Genomic DNA, 18,925 nt, shown 5'->3' on the forward strand with positions numbered 1-18,925 from the left:
AACTCTCACCTGTGACGCAGCTACTCCACGATTAGCCAAGTTAATTCCAATTACTGAATGACTTGGATACTGAGGATGGAAGCCACGCATTTCTCTGTAGTATTCAGACATGGAGTTTGCATTTCCAGGATGAATCAACTGAACTCCTTGAGAAGATACCATCACAGAGCCAGGTGGGTGTCCTATTATCCTATTGTCAGAGTGAGGGGACATCTTAAGTTCCATTGCTTTTGGTGCATCCCTCACAGTCTGTGAAGCGTTCTTTACCCCAGGGGAGACTTTAGAAGAAGCAGATGATATGTGTGAAGGTGACTGCATTGCCTCTGGTGTTCGAGTTTGGCGACTTTCAACAACACCTGGATGGTCAGTCAAACGCTGGTGCGCAAGTAGACGCACATCTCTGGCGTACTGACCTAGACACAATGCTCTGTGATGAAGACCTTTGAATTCGGACTGCATTACTATGCTTTTCAGTTGTAACTGTGGTTCAGAAGCTCTACGAAGTCCTTGAGGGAGACTCTGTAGATCATCATTGCTTGGCCCAACAACTTGACCATCAACAGATGAACTTGCATGTGACTTCAGTACAATATCTCTGATCACTGCAGGCTGAGGAGTTGTGGAGCGCTGTGGAGGTGCAGATCGAGGTGATAACAGATTTTCTGAACGGATTCCATAACCTATTCCAGATAACGATGGAGTACTGGCTCTGACATCTCCTTGGGAAAAATGACCCATAGGTACAGAATGGGTGACACTATGAGGGGTCATGATCACCGACTGCTCAACATGGTGTATATTTGACACATACTGAGATATAGGACCAGCTGGTCCCAAAACAACAGAGCTGGTAGGAGGACAAACTTTTGTTAAGGGTGATGTGGAATGGCCTGATGCCCTTGGAGAATGTGAATCTTGCCTGGGTTGTGAGACCACCCTTTCATGTGCAGCATTTGGACTTAAGATGTGATTGCCTGCCAAAGATGGGTGGTGTGGGCTTAAAACTGGTTTAACATTGAAGGTCTGTGATGGTTTGATCTCAGCTTTCATCGAAACGGTTTCAGTTGCTCCATTTTTCTTAATATTCTGCTGCTGTGTAATTGACTGACCATACCTCAGAAACTGAGGATGGCTTGTGGATTGGTGGAAGGTTTTCACAGAACCTCCTTGTTGAACAGTGTAGTAGGATGGTTCAGATTTTTCAGAGCTAGGACTTTCCTGATTAATTGAGGAAATAACAGGCTGAGCACTGAATTTTTGGCCAGCTAATACTACCCCTGTATGTCCATAACATGTAGATGTCTGTGATCCTTTTGGGGTAGAGGAGTGAGATGGTGGTTCTTGTTTTATCTGTGATTTTGTTACAGACTGCTGAAACTCTATATCCATGGCACTAGCTGGTGGGATTTGACTTATTTTAGCAATGATCCGCTGTGGTCCCTCTGTCTTTTGTCCAGAATAACTCAAAACTACCACACCTTCAGATGTATTGACCCTCAAACCAGTACTTAACCCTGTGTTACAATGTGTGCCTTCGACAACAGGGCGTCCAACATGTCCGCCATCATCAGAGGTGTTAAGCTCATGATACCTACTATTTTCATTCAAGCCTGTACGATACTTCTGCTTGGGTAAGGACATACCAGGGCTACGGTTGCTTAACGAGATGTGAGGAGTGTCCTCCAAATCAAAGGGCATAGGGATCCGACTAATGACTGAAGTAGCGGTGGAAGTTATAGCCAGTTTCTCCTTTAGGATCTGTGGTGACTCACATTGTTGCAGAGTAGGTGGCTGGGTTGGTGCTGTACGGGGTACAAGTTGAGTTACAGGGCTAGGTCTGTCTTCGGGTAGAGAAGTTTTATAATCAGACATCCGTTGATCTGCTAATGTGGTAGTGAACTGCATACTTGGGACTGCATTGCTATTTGTAGCAGACACATACTTCGGTTCCATTAGAATCTTTCGCAGTGTGCTGGAGCTTGGGTCAATATCAGAGGCCTTTGTGTCAGGGGGCATGGGGGGATTTGGTGGGGGTCCCCCAACTCCTGCTGTAGACAGTGCCACACTAACTTGTGGTTTCGGTGGAATTCCTTTCTCCTCTGTTCTAGTGTTCCACTCAGGGGCCATGAGAGGAGTCTTGGATAATGCAGGTGAATTCAGGCAAGTTGTAGGTGAAGTAAGTGCAGGTGCTACTGGTTCAGAAGATGGCCGTTTTGTCCTTAAATAAGAAGGACTGTTATTCCCAGAGTGGAACGCAGATTCTTGAGGTTCAGGCTGGTCAACAGCAGGCTGTTCTGCCTCTTTTGGTGTGTCACAAGTCACTGTAGCTGTAGCTTCATGTTTACAAGCAGCAGCAACGGTAACTACAGCTGCTACAGCTGCTGATGTTGCGGCCTTAGGGTTGGCAGTTTGAATCTCTTCTGGGATAGATTCTGGAAGTTTGACAATGATGGATTTAGGTTCCAGCTCTGCATCATCAGCGAGATCTAATTTTCTGTTCAAAGAAACCTTCCGTCCTCTGGATTTCTTTGGTGTTTTTGGTTGTGCTCTTCCTCCTTTTTTGTCTGCCTCTGATAATGGAGACTCTGTGAGTGAAGTATCAGTGTTACTTGTTTGAGACGATTTAGAATCTGGAATCAGAACACTACCTTGTTCAGATTCTACAATAGTCTTTACAGTCAAGTCTGTCTCAGGTTCAATAACCTCACTTGACACTGGCAAAACTTCCCCTGGTGTGGGAAGGAGAGCTGTGTATGTTGTTGGAGCAGAGAATCCATCTGCATCACCTGATATATCCTCAGCAGTAATGGAATCAATTGCAGCAGCTAGTTCAGTTTCACTTGCTGGATTGGCAGGCTTTTCTACTTCTGTATCATCTGTAGGTTTTACTATAACTGGTGATGTTAGGGTAGCTGGTTCAGCACGAGGCTCTTTGTATGGTGCTGAATGCTGTTCATCTACAAGACTTGAAATATTTTCCACCGCCCTTTCCAGTTCCATTTGACGGGCAAGCAAGGCAGCCACAGGATCAGTAGGAGGCTCCATTTCTAAAAGAGTCTCCTCCTTTTCCTCAGGACTGTGAACATCTTCCTCTTTGTGGTAAATTGGGATGTTTAACTCTTCTTTTACTATCTGTGTGGTTTTGGTTTTCAAAGACTCTTCCAAACGTACAGCTTTTTCATCATCTGAATGTAGGGCATCCTTAAATGTATCCACAATGATATTAACAACATTTACAGAATTATCATCAGACATCAATTTGGTGTTCCGTGTTGACCTTGATGCCTTGAATTTCTGATCTAATGCCTGTGTTTTTTCTACAGAAGTGATTTCTATATTGTTATCTGTTGATTTTTCTTCAGAAGGATGTGCAAGTCCCTTTTCTCTTTTAGATATGTTATGTTGTTTAGTATCTTGGGACAACTGTCCAACTTGCATTGAAGTTTGATCTTTGGATTCATTCTGGTGATCTAGGGCAGGTGACACATCAACCACTGCTGTTTCTGACTGAATGGGTTCTGGGCTACCTGAAACTTTGTCGAATTTCAGTGTTTTTCTAATTTGCCCTGCTCTTATTGGTGAAGACTGCCCCTTTTGGGATCGTGGAGAGCGCGAAGTCTCTGCTGTTTTAGATACTCCTCCACTACTTGTTGACTCCTTATTTTCAGTATCTTCACTCTCAGAATTTTTTGTCTGATCTCCATTAACTGGAGACATATCATCAGCTCTTTTGCGAGACTTGGGTGGACGACCTCTCTTGCCAGGTGTGGTTACCATATGTTGCGTTGCAGCCTCCTTATCGCTACAGCGCTTACGGGTTGAACGAGGAGGTTCTGTAATTTCTTTTCCTGGTTGTTGAGAAGCCTCATCCTCATGGGGTGTTGCATAGACAGATCGTACATTCCGTCGCTGCCGTGTTTTGCCATGGCTTGTGTTTGATTCAAGGCCCTGCTCTGAATCGGTTGCATGAACTGGAGACTTTGCCGAATTTTTGGGGTCAGCAATGAGTGTTGTAGTGTCTCCTCTGGGAGATGAGGATCTTTTCAGCTTTTCTTTATCAATGCGTTCACTTTTTCGCGTAGCTGGTTTCTCATTAGCAATCTGAAGGATTGGTGTTGGTGAGAGAGTTTTTACCTTTTTACTTTTGAGTGGTTTACGTGGTGGCTGTACCTGTTCAACCCGAGGTTCTGTTTCTGGCAGCTCCACATCCAGTGGGGATGCAACCTTGTGAAGAGAAACATTAACAGGTTCTGTTTTTACTTCTGAAAGTTCTGCAATTTCTTGAGGTTGACTGGGCCTTGAAAAGGTTGCAGAAGATGCCTGAAAAGGATCACATTCTGGTTCAATATTACTTAGAGATGCACCAGGAGTAGGAGGTTTGACATCAATATCCTGTCCAACAGTTAGGTTTACAGCTCTTATGGACTCGCTCAGCTTTTTATTAAGTTCTTTGACAGTTGCATCTTCCTTTATCATGGGTTCAGTGGGCATAGCACTCACTGTAACAGCTGTGTTGTCCTCCTTTAGGCTAATTGATTGCAGAGAATCTACTGGAGCATCTTCTGACTGCTCATTCACTATTTCTGGACCATCTTTGCTGGTTAATGTAGAGGGCAAAACTGGCTTGTCATGCTGCACAGAAGTTTCTGATACTTTAGACAGAGACATTGGTGATGTTGTAGCTGTATTATGACTAACTGTTAACTCTTGGGAAATTTCTGATACATTGGGGGAAGGGCCCAAACTCTTCATCCAATGTCTTTTCCCTCCTCTCCTCAGTAGACTAAAGCTTTCTGAAACTGGCAGTTGTTGGCTCTTATCTCTTTGCTGAAGTTCTAAGAAACGGTTATGAAAAAGTACTCTTGGTTCTTGAGAGAGGTCTGATCCTCCTGCTCCAACTTTTTCCCCTTGGGAATCACTTGTAATACTATCTCTACCAACTCTAACATCAGGGTTATTATTTTTCCGCTCAAGGTGCTGAAGTCGTCTTGAGTCCTGTTCAAAGATAGAGCTATGAAGGAAGCGTGAAGCAAAGAGCTCTTGTCGTTCTTGTTCATCAGGTTTGGCATCCTTCTTTTTACCATCAAGCTTTCCATCAGAATCAGAGCGAATTTTCTTTTTTTTCATGTACCAAGAAGGAATAGGTCTTAGAGTGGGTTCAGACTTCTCTTTGTCTGTGTGATTCTGAAAGCTTTTGAATTTTGAGGTATGACCAAGAAAAGACCAATTTTCTTCCCTAGATGAAGACAGTGACTTAGCACGCTCAAGCAAAGCTTTTGTGTCTGGTGTTATGGTCTTATCCAATGCAAATTCATAGAACTTATTCTTTTCAAGTGACTCAGAAAACTTCACATCTGAAAGCCTCTCTTCATGCTCTCTTTTGAAAGATTTTGGCTTTAGTGAAAGGTGTCTGCTTTCGTCGTCAGAGTCTGACTGAACCTCCCCGGGTTCTAGTTCACGTTCAGGACGTTTTCGGATACTTTCCCATTTAACAATGCTTGTGGGGAAGCTCATTTCTCCTCTCAATGTGCCCTGCCTAATTTTACTCTCCCAACAGAACTCTTCTTCTGTGACTGATGTTTTCACTTTCAAAATCTCTGCATGCGATGAAAGCCCTTGGCGCACTACATTGCCAATATTGTATTTTGATACATCAAAATGGAAACAATTTTTATTCATTGCCACAGGTGAATCTGGTTCTTTTTCCAGCAACTGTGATGCATCTTCAGCAAGGGGTGTCCCTGGAAGTGAAGCAAGTCTCCTTTCAGGTTCATTATTTATCTGTCTGAACCTCAGATAATCTTTTTGTCTTTTAGTGCCAAAATCAAATTCAAATGGTCCCGACTTCTTTCGCTTGCTGGGTGGCGAATCGTTAGTTACATCTTGTTTTCCTATCTCATGCACATAACTTTGATGCTCAGAGTCCTCTGCATCAGTGCTAGGTGCGTTTTCGGTTTTATTTGATTTATCATACATTGGCAATTGCTGCTGTAGGTGACAGATATGCTCCATTTGTTTTCTGCAACTCTGTGAGTGATCATTGTCTGAGATGAAACTTTCTTTACTTTCAGAATCTCTTTCTAGCATTGGGGAGAGTACATGGTAGCTAGTTAAGTGCTGCTGTTCTTGATCTCTTGAAAATTCCATATCTACACCATATCTTCCATCATCAGAGACTGCAAGACTTGGTTGACTTTGAGCCCCAACAGTACCTGTCTTTTGATCAAGGCTATCTAAGGGATCTATTGCCTCCTCAGTTGGTTCCCCAAGTTGAGCCTGAAGGTCAAGACTGAGGCCTACTGACATTACAGTGTCTAGCTCTTCTTTTGTAGTATTAACAGTAACCATCCTCTCTAGCTTAATTTTTTCTCTCTTATATGCTTCTTTTCTTTGCATCTTTTTATCATAATAATTGTCTTTCAGCAATGATTCATCAATAATTCTCCTTAACCTCACTTCATCCGTCTCCTGACTTCTCTTCCGTAAATCGTCAGCCTTTCCAGAAGTTTCATCAAAGCGCCTCTTCCGTGCAACCAAGCGGTTGGCATCTACAGAAGAGCTGGTGTCAAATGCAAAATCAGTTTTTAAGCATTTTTTGTTTTTCACATTGCCCTCTTTATCAACAACCTCAACTTGACTAGCCAAGCCTTTCTCCTTGAGATGTTTTCCATGCTTAAAAAAATCTCGAGCCTGACTAACTATGCGGAATGGCATACTCTTGTGATCAGCAGAGGGCGGAGTGTTTGGAGACCGAACAGGGTCACTCCCAACCTTTGTTTTTTGTTTCTCACTGAGGATACAGTCTATTAACTTCACTTCCTTCTCCTTTACTCTTGTCAGCTGGACAACACAAGGTGGCAGATCAAGTTTTCCTTTTCCAGAGTAGTCTTTGTCTTTGATCAATGATTTGCTGGATTTACCTCGCAATATTAAGATATCCTCTGGGCTGGTATCCCTGTCAAGTTCAATGTCTGGCTCTGATGATGGAATAGTAGGGGATACAAGTTTACATTTTCTCAGCTTTTGCTTTTCAGTCCTGTCCTTGTCTCCTTTCTCCTTACGTCCAGCACGTCGATCTTTTTCTCCTCCATTTCCACACTCTTCCTCAAAAATTGATTGGTCTTTCTCCGATTTATCACTCCTATTGTGCGTCTCCAAACAAATTTTATCTGGCTTTTCAAATCGTGGTGGAGAAAGTGAGCTGCAGCTGCCACTTCGCTCAGATGAGCGGCTGTAAACATGATGTTCAGAGTCACTGGGAGGATGTTCAGAAAGGGATGGGGAGACAGCAGGACTAGCAGGACGACGTGGATGGGATGGGCTTTGATTGTGTTCAATTGTTCGTCGACCGTGGTCTCGTTCACGATCCGTTTCAAATCGCTCTCTTTCCCTTTCACGCTCTCTTTGTAAGTAGCTGTACTTACGAATATCCTGCTCATATGGGTCTCTATAATCCCTGTATTCACAGGGGTCATCATAGTATCGTGGGTCATAATAATCTCCCTGATAAGAATCCCATTCTGAATACAACTCTCGACTTCTGGCAGGATATTTTCGACGTGGATCCTCTGTGAAGGAACCTGGGGTACGCACATTCTCATAGTATGCCCGTTCAGCTGTGAACTCATGATATGGTGGCCGGCGCTCCTCTCTGCAAAAAACAAAAAACAAAATTAATTTAAAAAAAAGGATGATTCTACAAAATAAATGAGGTGTTAGCATACAACATCTCACCTTCGTTCATTTATGATTTCATATAATTCTCTTATGTCTTGTCCAGATGCCTGCATTGAACGGTAAAAAGCCATCTGGCTTTCCTGGTTGGCAAAGTCAACCTACAAACAAATTTAATTAACAGTGTTAGACAAACAAACAGTTGGTTTGTCAGTGGGACACGTCAAATTATATTACAGACCTTTATTTTATTTCCTCCAATTTTCCAACCCTTTGTTTCTTTGACAGCGGCCTGTGCATACTCTATATTATTATACAAGATGAGGGCCATTCCTTTCAGTCGGTCGAACACAACCTAAATTAATTTAAAAAAAAAATAATAATAATAATAATATATAGAAATCAAGTGAACTTCAAAATACAATGCATTTATTCTAATGAAGAAATGGAACAGAACAATAATAAATACATTTTAATAATGAAATCACCTTTACAACATGTCCATAACGACAAAAATGCCTTGTGAGATACTGTTCGGTAATACTGGAAGACAAGCCGTCCAACCATACACATGTTGTAGGCATACTTTTGCCGAAACCAAGCTGAAGGAAAGAAAAATTCACATCTAGTCAACCAATGTCCTGTGTAATCTATGAATTTTAATTCCGATGAGTACAATTTTTCTTTTTTTACAATTGTAAATACTCTTTTTTTTATGTTTGTATTAAACGAGGATGGGCTGTTACCTATATGTAACAATACTCCAATATTAATAATATGATCTCATCCTCACCTTTAACCTGTTGTTTCCAAGGTATTCACCATCCATTTTCTTAATTGCTTTACAGACACTTGCTATGTCACAATACTGGAGAAAGGCATATTGTGGGGAACCATTTACCTTTTTTATATCGATATCCTGGTAAAAACAGAATATGTACATAAATATGCAGTGTTAATACAGTGACTGTTTTAGCACACTTTCAAATGTCTACTTACAACAATCTCTCCAAAACGCTGAAATATGTTAAGCAGGTCATGATAAGTTGTGGTTTTCTCCAAATTTCCTATGAATAATGTCCTTGTAGCTTTGGGATGAAACTCATCTATACGTTCATCCAAAGGTCGGAACTCATTCTCACTCTCTGTTTCTATTGAGGAATAGATTAGAGAACAATATTGGATCAAATGCTGCTTCTAAATCTAATAACAGAAAAGGATTCTGTACAAAATGGGAGGAACCTACCTGGGCCATGCCAAGCAGTGACATCAATTTGCATGCCAAAAAACAGCTTCCCTTTAGATGCACTTAGAGCTTTTTCTTGGTCCTCTTGCTGGCGAAAGAACACTAATCCATATCGTTCCTCAGAGGCACCATGGATTTGAACTGATGTGACTTTGCCATGTTTCTTAAATTCATGGAAAAGACCATCCTTCAGGCTTGTATCTAAAATTGATAGGGGGAGCATAATCACATTAATTTAGATGCTGTCTCGCCAAAGTGCATTCCAATTAGGGATGTTCATTTTAACCTGTTTTTGAATTTCGACCAATTAATAAAAAATTAGTTAAACGGTTCAAAAAGTAATTTATTAATTATCTTCAGTAATTTATTATTATAGCGAAATTATTATCTATTATATCCTACTTCCCTCGCGTTCCAATATCCATGTAAAACAAAATGTTTTGCATAACATCACGGCGATACGGTGATAACACAGATACAGTGATATCGCACAGACTTTACAACATATTTAAACTGAGCAGAGTGTTTTTTTTTTTCATATGTTTGACTGACTGTATTTTCTGATGATAATGAACAGGCTGCATTGTCAAGGTAGCAAAGCTTAACTGTGTGCGTGCATGTGGAAGCAACTTCTCCTTTTAGTCATAAAGATAATCGGAATTGTAAACGGTTTGCCTTTGTGTACATTCACAATAAAAACAAATCTTTGTGCGTAAAATAAGCCTAAAGAAAAACAGGATGCCACTTTCTGCCATCTGGTTTACTTTCGCGCAGTACAAAAATGGACTGAAACTGCATTTTTCGTTCATTTTCTTGATTATTTAAGCAAAAACATATTTCTAATATAAGCCTATTTATTCGTTATATATATATATACCCAAGCTTTATTGTTTTTCTCCACTCACAGAAGCACTGCAGGTGCGTGATGTGAAATGAAGACCATGTGAATCCTTATGTTCTGTTGTTTACTGCTTTTTGGAATGTAAAATTAATCCCCAGGAAACAAATGTTAGTATTTTTAACGGGTCACAGACACTTATCCTTTCTAACTGAATTAAATTCTAATTTAAAATAATCTTATCGGTTAATAACTGTTAATAATCTGTTAACGAGCATCGGTTGTCCATTAGGAAAAATAACCGAAATGAACATCCCTAGTTCCGAATTGCTTAAATTAGTTGAGCAATGGTTTTTGTTTTGCTGTTTGAAAAGTGCATGTGTTCATAAAAGCCTTACCCGTTGAGCGCACAGGGAGGTTCTGCACTTTGATACCAAAACTTTTGCGAGGTTCATCTTTGTCCAGTGAAGGTAGGGGCTGAGCAGGAGGGGCAGGTACAGCTGCTGACTGAACAGATCTAGCTGGAGACCGATCACTGGAGCTGCTGCTGGAATCACTACTGTAAGAGAATAAAAACACAAACCTGCTTAGAATGTAGACTCTAACAAGAGGTGAACACTCACAAATACACTGTGCTATAAAAATGCTGTGGTTCAGCACTCTGCAGAAAAGAACTATTATCAATCAATAACAACATGGGCAAACATAGAGCCTTGTAAGATTTTTTTTCTTTTTTGGTGAATCCTTCAAGGGAATTTACAAAACCTAACTACTAAACATATAATACATATAATAAAGATAATAAATGTAACAGCTAATATAGCTTATTCATGCAGTTTATTTTCCCACCTCAGAGAGGCACTATTGCAAAAAAGAAATTGTCAGTATTGCAAAAAAGAAGCAGTGCCTCTCATTGACAATGAAAGTATCTACCACACTCCAAGTAATCTTATTTGGCAGATGCAATGGAGTATTAAAGAAGTAAAGAAAGTTGAAATCTAAAACTAATTCCACTACTCACACAAAAAGGACTGGCAAGCACACCTGACATTCATTTGTAGGAGGCTGTCTACTAAATCTACATAAAAACTACACTGGTGTTTGGCTAGTAATTGTCAAGTTTCATTTAGTGAATTAGTGCTTTATTTCTCTACAAATCCAAATAGCCACTGATGTGCAAGCTACCAGAGGACTGCATGAAAAGCAGAAATTTGTTCAAACTTTAAATCAGTGTATTTGAATAGAAAGAACCAAGTTCTTGGTTCGTTCTACTCAATTAAAATCATTTGGTAGCTTGCACAATTGTAATATTATGATAATAATTAAATGCATATACACAAATCCATCTTTTTTTCATTATATAAATTTAAAACGATACATATAAATATATTAACTGCCTAAAACTGATACTGAAATTACAGTGGATACTTCTTTCCTCAATGATTCAGCCATATACATGGCTTTCCCTTTGTCTGTTTACATCTTTGCACTGCCTGCTCTTCTCACTCACTATCGCTCTCAGAAGTGTGGCTGACAGGGGCTGGCCTGTGGGAGTGGGCAGGGAGCCAGCAGTGACTAGAAATTTCCAGTTCCAACTGGATCTCACGGGGGTGGGGGGAGTTCAAGTGGGCAGTGTGAAAATACACCAGGCGTTGTTTCTTAAAATTCCCCTACAGCATTTTCTCCTCAAGAAGCATGCAATACAACTTATATATAGGAAAACAATATGCTTCATTTTTTTTGTTTATATGCACAATATCCCTTATTTTATAAAGGACCAACTCTTCAAAGAAAAAAAAAAAAAAGACACCCTCAAGATGTCCTTCCATGTCAACAAACAAATATAAATATAAAACGGCACTCAATTCTAATGGAAGCCAACCCTGTAGTTTGCAGCTAAAAACACAAAAGCAGTTGTCTGGTGCATGCTCTAACAAATATACATTTATTTATACATATTAATTACTATGGTGCACTAAAAATAAAATCATCACCAGCAGAGTATTTTCAGAAAAACTTTTCAATTTCTGACTTCTTAATTTAAAGGTTTAACAAAATTACGAATAGGTAACCAACATTTTTGAATTCAATCCCAGGTAAGTTTTTTTTTTGGTGTTTCCTACTACTTAATGATTAGCAAAGAAAGCTATCTACTGCTATTCATTGGTCTGCTGCAAGCTTTGTCTCTGCCTGCTGTACACTGTTTGCTGTGTGTCTAGGATGAAGGCATTTTCTAAAGGTAACAGTTTTAAAAGGCATTAGAGAGTAACAGTGTGGCCTTGCAATAACATTTAAAGGAGAACAGAAACAAGCAGAAAAGGATGTTAAACCTGACCTATGTCCAGTCTCCAGAGAATTTATGGCATGCAAATGTACCACATCTCATTACAAGTAAAGGTCTGTGTTGATGTCCTAAAGCCGCAGGGCCACTTGTCAATCACTCCCAAAATACATCTGAAGTATCACTCATAGATGGTTGTCCCAATGCCTCAAGCCAGTGTCTAGCCTGGTCAGCATCACAGAGTGAAAGAACGCAAAATAAACTAGGTCAGTCACCATCTCATGTTTTAAGCCCTGTTTTCACCAAGACACATGGTTTGAATGTGATTTGTCTGTTCAGACAATGACAAAAGAATACAGCAAACATGCTCAATAATAAAAACGCAAGAATTTAGCATTACACAGGACAACGGTACACAATTTTCAATTTTTGCAAATCTGCCATTTATTAAACAACATTAAATACAAGAATAGAAAGACAAGAGAGCTGCTTTGGCAGCAAATTTAATTCAATTGTCTTGGTGTGAAGCCTGAGTTTCATGGGGTTGTCATTAATTAACAGTTCAGCTGAAAATTATATGGACACCTTTCTCATCATTTGTACCATTTAAATATGATTTCATTGTTGTTAAAACTGGTTTCCAATTACTTCCTCTAACTGGTAATGATTTACTGAGAGAGCACCTCGACATGTTTGTTTTTCTCTATTTCAACTAGGGGTGGGCGATATGGAAAAAATATATAAATTTTTTTTTTTTCAGAAATATCACGATTCGTGATTTTATCACAAACCTTTGTCATGTTGGTTTGTCTATTTTGCAAGTTGTCTGAGCATTACAGCCAAATTAATTTCCCTATTATAAAGACTAAGCCTTTCAAGGTAACAAAAAAAATGAAATTGCAGATATTTAGGCCAAATAGGGCGAAGATAAAAATCTTTGTTCTATATTTTAATAAAGATAAAAGAATGACAAAGATACACATTATATACTACTACAGATAATATACAAACAAAACAAACAGTGCTTTATTTTCAGGTACAATAGGTGTATACACCTATTGTACCTGAAAATCAAGCACTGTTTGTTTTATTTGTATAGCAGGAGCAGGAGCATTCAAGAAATTGATTGAACAAACATAAAAATAAAATACTATATAAACTGATTACTAAAGCAACTGTATTAATTTTCTTAAGTCAAGAGCAGTGAGTGATTTTTCTCTGTGTTTTGTTGTTTTATTAAGGTTATAGGAATAGTTCACCCAAAAATAAAAATTCTGTCAGCTGTATGTCAATTCTGTCATAGTGTTTTATTTTTATACCACCATTTACTCCCTCAAAAGTGGTTTTAAACCTGAATGAGTTTCTCTCTTCTTCTGAACATACTGAAAAATGCTATTTTGAGGAACGTGGAAAACCAAACAGTTGCTGGTCCACAGTGACTTCCATAGCATTTTTAGCTACTATTAAATTCAATGTGCACCAGCAACTGTTTGGTTACCCACATTCTTCAAAATATCTTCTCTTGTTTACAACACTAGAAAGAAATCAATACAGGTTTGGAACAATGCGACAGTGACTAAATAATGACAGAAATGACATTTTTGGATCTATCCCTTGACAGTAATGACAGTAAGCTGCATGTTTAAGGGTGCTTTCACACAAGCACTTTTGGTGCGCACCCGCAAACCATACCCGAGTCCGCTTTTAAATGGTGGTCTCGGGTACGGTTCATGTGAACTCTGGTACGGTTCGCTGCTAATGTGAACGCAATCGTACCAAATTGTGGAAGTGAACCGCTATTAATGATGTACTATTTGATGAAAATGTGTGTTTGTGTGTGTTTCACTCACTTTCCTGACAAGTGTGACTGACGCGCTGCAAGCAGAGAGCTGCATATCTAATTTCTGTTCGCCTTCAGCGTTCTTTAGAGCATTTGCAGTACATTCGTAAAACAGTTGCAAGTCTGAAAAAGCACTGGTCATACCAGTATAGAATCAGAATAGCACTGATTAAAGGCACAATATGTAATTTTTCTGCTTTAAAAATAGCAGATATCACTATATCTATGTTATATTTTTTTTTTTTTTGTGCACTTACATTATCCCGACAGTTTCCACGAACTTTAAAATCCGGAGAAAATTATAGTTTAATTAGAAGACACGGCACGTTTCTTTATTTCCGTTTTGCCGCCCGTCTATGGCGTCATATAAACTTTGACCCCTCTAGTTTATCTAACTTCCTGCGGAACCGCTAAATACAAAGGTGAACAGAAGCAAAGACGAGACGAAGAAGAAAAAGTAGTAGCTAGCCTTGGTCGAGACTATTATATTTATATTGTTTATATTCGTATAAACAATATAAACTGTTCTGTGAAGCGCAAACGTACGGGTGAAATAAATGACCTGAGAAGGTTTTGGGACGAAGAAGAAACGAGACACGGGTAAATATTGGAGTTGCATTTCCAAGATAGAGAGAGCTTCGTGACAAGCTGAAACTACAGAGAGATGCTTGTATTCTAATAAACAGGTATGCATCCATTCAGCTAACTGTATCTATCCGTATATTTTGTGAAACGATGATGTCTTGTGTAAAACGCAGACGGACTAGCTCTCATGTAGAGTATAATGTAAATCTACATGTGTTCTAATATCTAGCTGGATAAAGTAGCTTCAAATGCAGTTCACTATCTTGTTCGATATCATAGTATAAACGTAGCCTAATTATAATTATTAACGAAAGGCAACCGTGTTTTTTTTAACATATATTACTACTAGCTAGATGGAATATTGATTTGATAGGGGTCTGATAATTCATATATCTCTCCGTTCGAAAATACGTGATTGTCAAAATACTAAGGCCGGTGACACACTGGCTGCGTGGCGTCTCTGCTGCGTGCCAGAAGCCTGGCGCGCTGCTGCTACTGTAGGTGACATAGAGGGAGACCGCTGACAGACCAGGCTCTTGTCTTCATGACAACAATATCTATACTTCATGTTGAACATAAATATAAAGCCTACTGATAAAGGACACCATCAACAGTATTGACGGCAAAATAGACTTATGTTTGACAGGTGCAATATTTGAAAATCGATAATTATTTATTTATTTTTTAAATTACATTTGTATCTGAATTTATGTCAACCTATAGACTTTCAAACATCAAAATGTCATGAATTAATATGTATTTGTGTACAAATTAACATATAAACATTTTCCTATTATATTTTGCCTGGAAACGCTTCCAACACGCGTGAAAAATAGGCGTCGGTTCTATTTCTAGCATGCACACGTTTTCCGCGCGGCTCACACAGGCAGTCTGCAAGCTCTAACATATTAACATGGGAGCCGAATTAAAAACTGACACGCCACGCAGCTGAGACGCTTGCGCCACGCATCCAGTGTGTCGCCGGCCTCAGTTAAAATGAGTGAGGAATGTGGGGAGCGACAGAGCGCGTGTTCCAATGAACAACAACTCCCATGAGCCTACGCTCTTTCCCGACGTCATCAAAGTACGTCTCATGTTATTGTTTTGATTGAGTGACCCCTGGTGGCCAAAAATTCCATACTGCACGTTTAATAGATGTATTCATCAACAAAAACAATAAGGCTTCTGTCTTTGGATATGCTTAAAAGCTAAATATGTAAATGGGGAAACCTAACTAAAAGCATTCCCTTTGATATGGTCATCTATAACAGTAGGGCTGTCGCGATAACCGCAAAATTGTAATACCGCGCTATTGACAAGCAAACCGCAGAGGAACGATAGCAACCACAGAAACCGCGGCAACCACAGTGTTCAGGTTTTTTTTTTTTTTTTTTATGAGGCTGTGGCCTTATTGTTTTTTTTTTTTTAATTTGTCACTGTGCATTCAATGTTAAATAAATTATATTAATGATACAATATGGTCACGGTTGTAATTTTCTCGTGAGCCGTTGTAGCTTTATGGTGCTGTGTTAGTTAATAGGCCGGCTGAAACGATGGAATGCGCTCGATCTCGTTCCAAAACCTAGTGTCACGTTGCCAGTTTGGGAACATTTTGGCTTTCAACCCAATGAAAAGGACGAGCCAGCGAATATAGATGAGCCGACATGCAAAATGTGCTGCAAAAAAGGTTCCTGTGACACTGCAATACATCTAATTTGAGGTCATCGGGACATTCTAAAACGCTTAACGGGAAAAACGCTTAATGTGGTTTAATGTACCAATACAGTGATATTAACAGACCAAACTCACTAAACATCATATTAATAAAGTATATTATCTACAAAAAATCAGATGATCCCTGAATATGAATTCAACGCGTTTAATAACACGTTAAGCCTTTTCCTCTCATAGAAAACCATCATAAGGCTTAACGTGTTATTAAACGACTTGCATTCATATTCAGGGATCATCTGTTTTTTTGTTTTGTTTTTTGTACATTGTATACTACTTTATTAGTATAATGTTTAGTGAGTTTGGTTTTTAAAAATCACTGTCTTGGTACATTAAGCCACATTAAGCGTTTTCTTATAACGTTTTTTTTATGGGAGGAAAAGGCTTAACGTGTTATTAAACGAGTTTCATTCATATTCAGGACTCATCTGATTTTTTATAGATAGTATACTTTATTAGTATGATTTTTAGTGAGTTTGGTCTGTTAATATCACTGTCTTAGTACATTAAGCCATGTTAAGCGTTTTAGAATGTCCCCTGTCATCCAGCGCAGCTGCCCCCTCAAGCATCAGATCGCGCAGCAACATCAAAAAGAACAGCTGAGACCGGCCGACAGTTAGGAGTAGCTGAAGCCTTTGCGAAATCTGTAAAATACAGCCGTGAAAGTAACAGGCATACCTGCTGAAGTCACGGACAACCTCCGAGTCAGTGCCCATACCCAAGAGAGCGTGAGCAGATAACGAGCTCACACGCTATCTGCATGAGTAGTGCATCGACTCCAGCGCGAATCCACTGTCCTGGTGGGCCAGTGGTGACGCGATAATCAGTCTAGATTTCCGCTGCTGTCCAAAGTCGCGCGCACATACATGTAATACATGTTAGAACTTGATTTCTTAAAAAAAAAAAAAAAAAATTGGTTGTTGTTTGGCATTTAACAATAAATAAAAATGTTTTAAAACGTCTCTGTCAGTTAAAAAAAGCAACAATATATGCTACATAACTCAACAATAGAGCTTTGTATGCAGCAAAATCAGGATAAATTAGGTATGTAAAAAAAAAATAAATAAAACGGCGGTAATACCGCATTTCGCGCTATTGAGCCACCCATAATAACCGCAGGGGAAATTTCTTAACCGCGACAGCCCTATATAACAGTTTAAATATTTGTCCCGAAACATTTCCTACATTTTAAAATTCAACGATAAAAAGAGTTTCCACAAAGATAAAAGTTAAAATCCAAAACCTGCTGGGAGCAATGCTTGACCAGAGCAATTATGTCTTACACACATATTCGCTCCAGGGCATCCCAATATGCCGACTCAAAGCCCTCGAAGCCAAATCTGCAACTGGGTCAGGAATGAGACGGGGGGAAAAATAGTTTGCATAAGATGTATTCCCTTCATTGGACTTTTTCCAAGTTTTGTAGGTTTACAGCACAGAATTAGCAGAAATGGATTAGAAAAACAGATTTTTTTAAACAATATAATGTAAAACAAAATGATCACTAGTGCAGTTAAGTAGATTTAGAAGTCACATAAATAGTTAAGTGGACATAACCAGTGTGGTTGAGAGGTTAAAGTTAAATAAACACAAGGTTGGTCACTGTACACTAATTATCTTTAAGTAATCTGTTGAGCTTGATCAGTTTTACAGAAAAGAAAATGAGGAAAGATCTTGGTGGCCACATGTGAGAGAAACCTTTCCACACAGATCAAAGGTGCATCTACTACATACTTGAAATGAGTAAATACTAATAAAAACTGTAATCAGTTTAGAAGAAAGTTGCTTAACGTAACAATACTCTTCACTGTAAGTAAAAAAAAAAAAAATTATTTTAAAACATCTGTTTTTTTTTTATAGCATCCAGTGATAATTTCATACAAAAAGAAAAGGCAGCAAGCATCTTTAAAAGCAGTAAACGTGATAAGCAATGATGAACGACAACAAAAGTATGTTTACCATTACCGACGAACTACTTAATTTGTAATCAGTATCCATTGTTATCGACCACTTAAAAACCTAGGGGATCACCAAGACCACCAAAAACAAAGCTATCACATGTCATTAGATGAGCATGTGGATTGAGTCCAAAGATCAACAACTGAGAAGTGACTTTTTCATGCTATGATGAATTTGCAGGGTTAATCGATGGCTGTGCATGTTCTAAAAGATCTTTTTGAACTTTCAGCATGCTAAGAGATGTTTAAATGTAATTTATGTGCCAAACAGATAGTCCTGACTCAAACTCAAGCTAGTGGTTCAGCCAAAGTTGTTGTGTCATGCTGGTCAAGATGCTCAAACAAATAAAGCAATGACGGATAGTGTCACAGCCACAGTCTACAAATGATTATGTTATGAAAAATACACATTTTAAACCGCACGTAAGAATTTTGAACATTCTTCAAAAGAAACAAAAATGCAATACTGTAGTTTAAGTACTAAAAGCTGCGCAAACATGGCTCAACAATGATGACCAGTGTGAGGGAGTTTTGGGCCAGTTGACGGGAGAGTCAATAGGCCTTTTCCAGTCAGTGCTGCTTTGCCACTAAAAAGGTTACATTCGTAGATCTTTTGCATCCATTTTTATGCCTTGACACGTAAAAGTTTGATTTTCTGTGATGAAATCTACATTGCTGTTGCAAATTCTGCAGATTTTTCAGAAAGATAATGCTATCTAGCTAGCTAACAGATGAGGTTTTGATGAAATTGCAACAGTGACATTTTCCAGCA

The 18,925-nt window shown here is 39.0% G+C and overlaps 1 protein-coding gene across 1 annotated transcript in view; it reads right to left on the reverse strand.

The window, feature by feature from the left end:
* The window catches only part of LOC132118191 (msx2-interacting protein-like), a 28,801-nt gene that overhangs the window by 1,759 nt on the left and 8,117 nt on the right, over positions 1-18,925 (reverse strand). The window contains exons 4-11 of the mRNA XM_059527847.1: positions 10,157-10,317; positions 8,921-9,121; positions 8,674-8,825; positions 8,468-8,593; positions 8,163-8,276; positions 7,916-8,029; positions 7,735-7,835; positions 10-7,651 (exon numbers count right to left, since the gene is read on the reverse strand). Coding sequence (XP_059383830.1) covers positions 10-7,651; positions 7,735-7,835; positions 7,916-8,029; positions 8,163-8,276; positions 8,468-8,593; positions 8,674-8,825; positions 8,921-9,121; positions 10,157-10,317 — 8,611 coding nt within the window. The remainder of the gene's footprint in view (positions 1-9; positions 7,652-7,734; positions 7,836-7,915; positions 8,030-8,162; positions 8,277-8,467; positions 8,594-8,673; positions 8,826-8,920; positions 9,122-10,156; positions 10,318-18,925) is intronic.

Source organism: Carassius carassius, chromosome 37, assembly GCF_963082965.1.
Source record: "Carassius carassius chromosome 37, fCarCar2.1, whole genome shotgun sequence".
Taxonomy (NCBI): domain Eukaryota; kingdom Metazoa; phylum Chordata; class Actinopteri; order Cypriniformes; family Cyprinidae; genus Carassius; species Carassius carassius.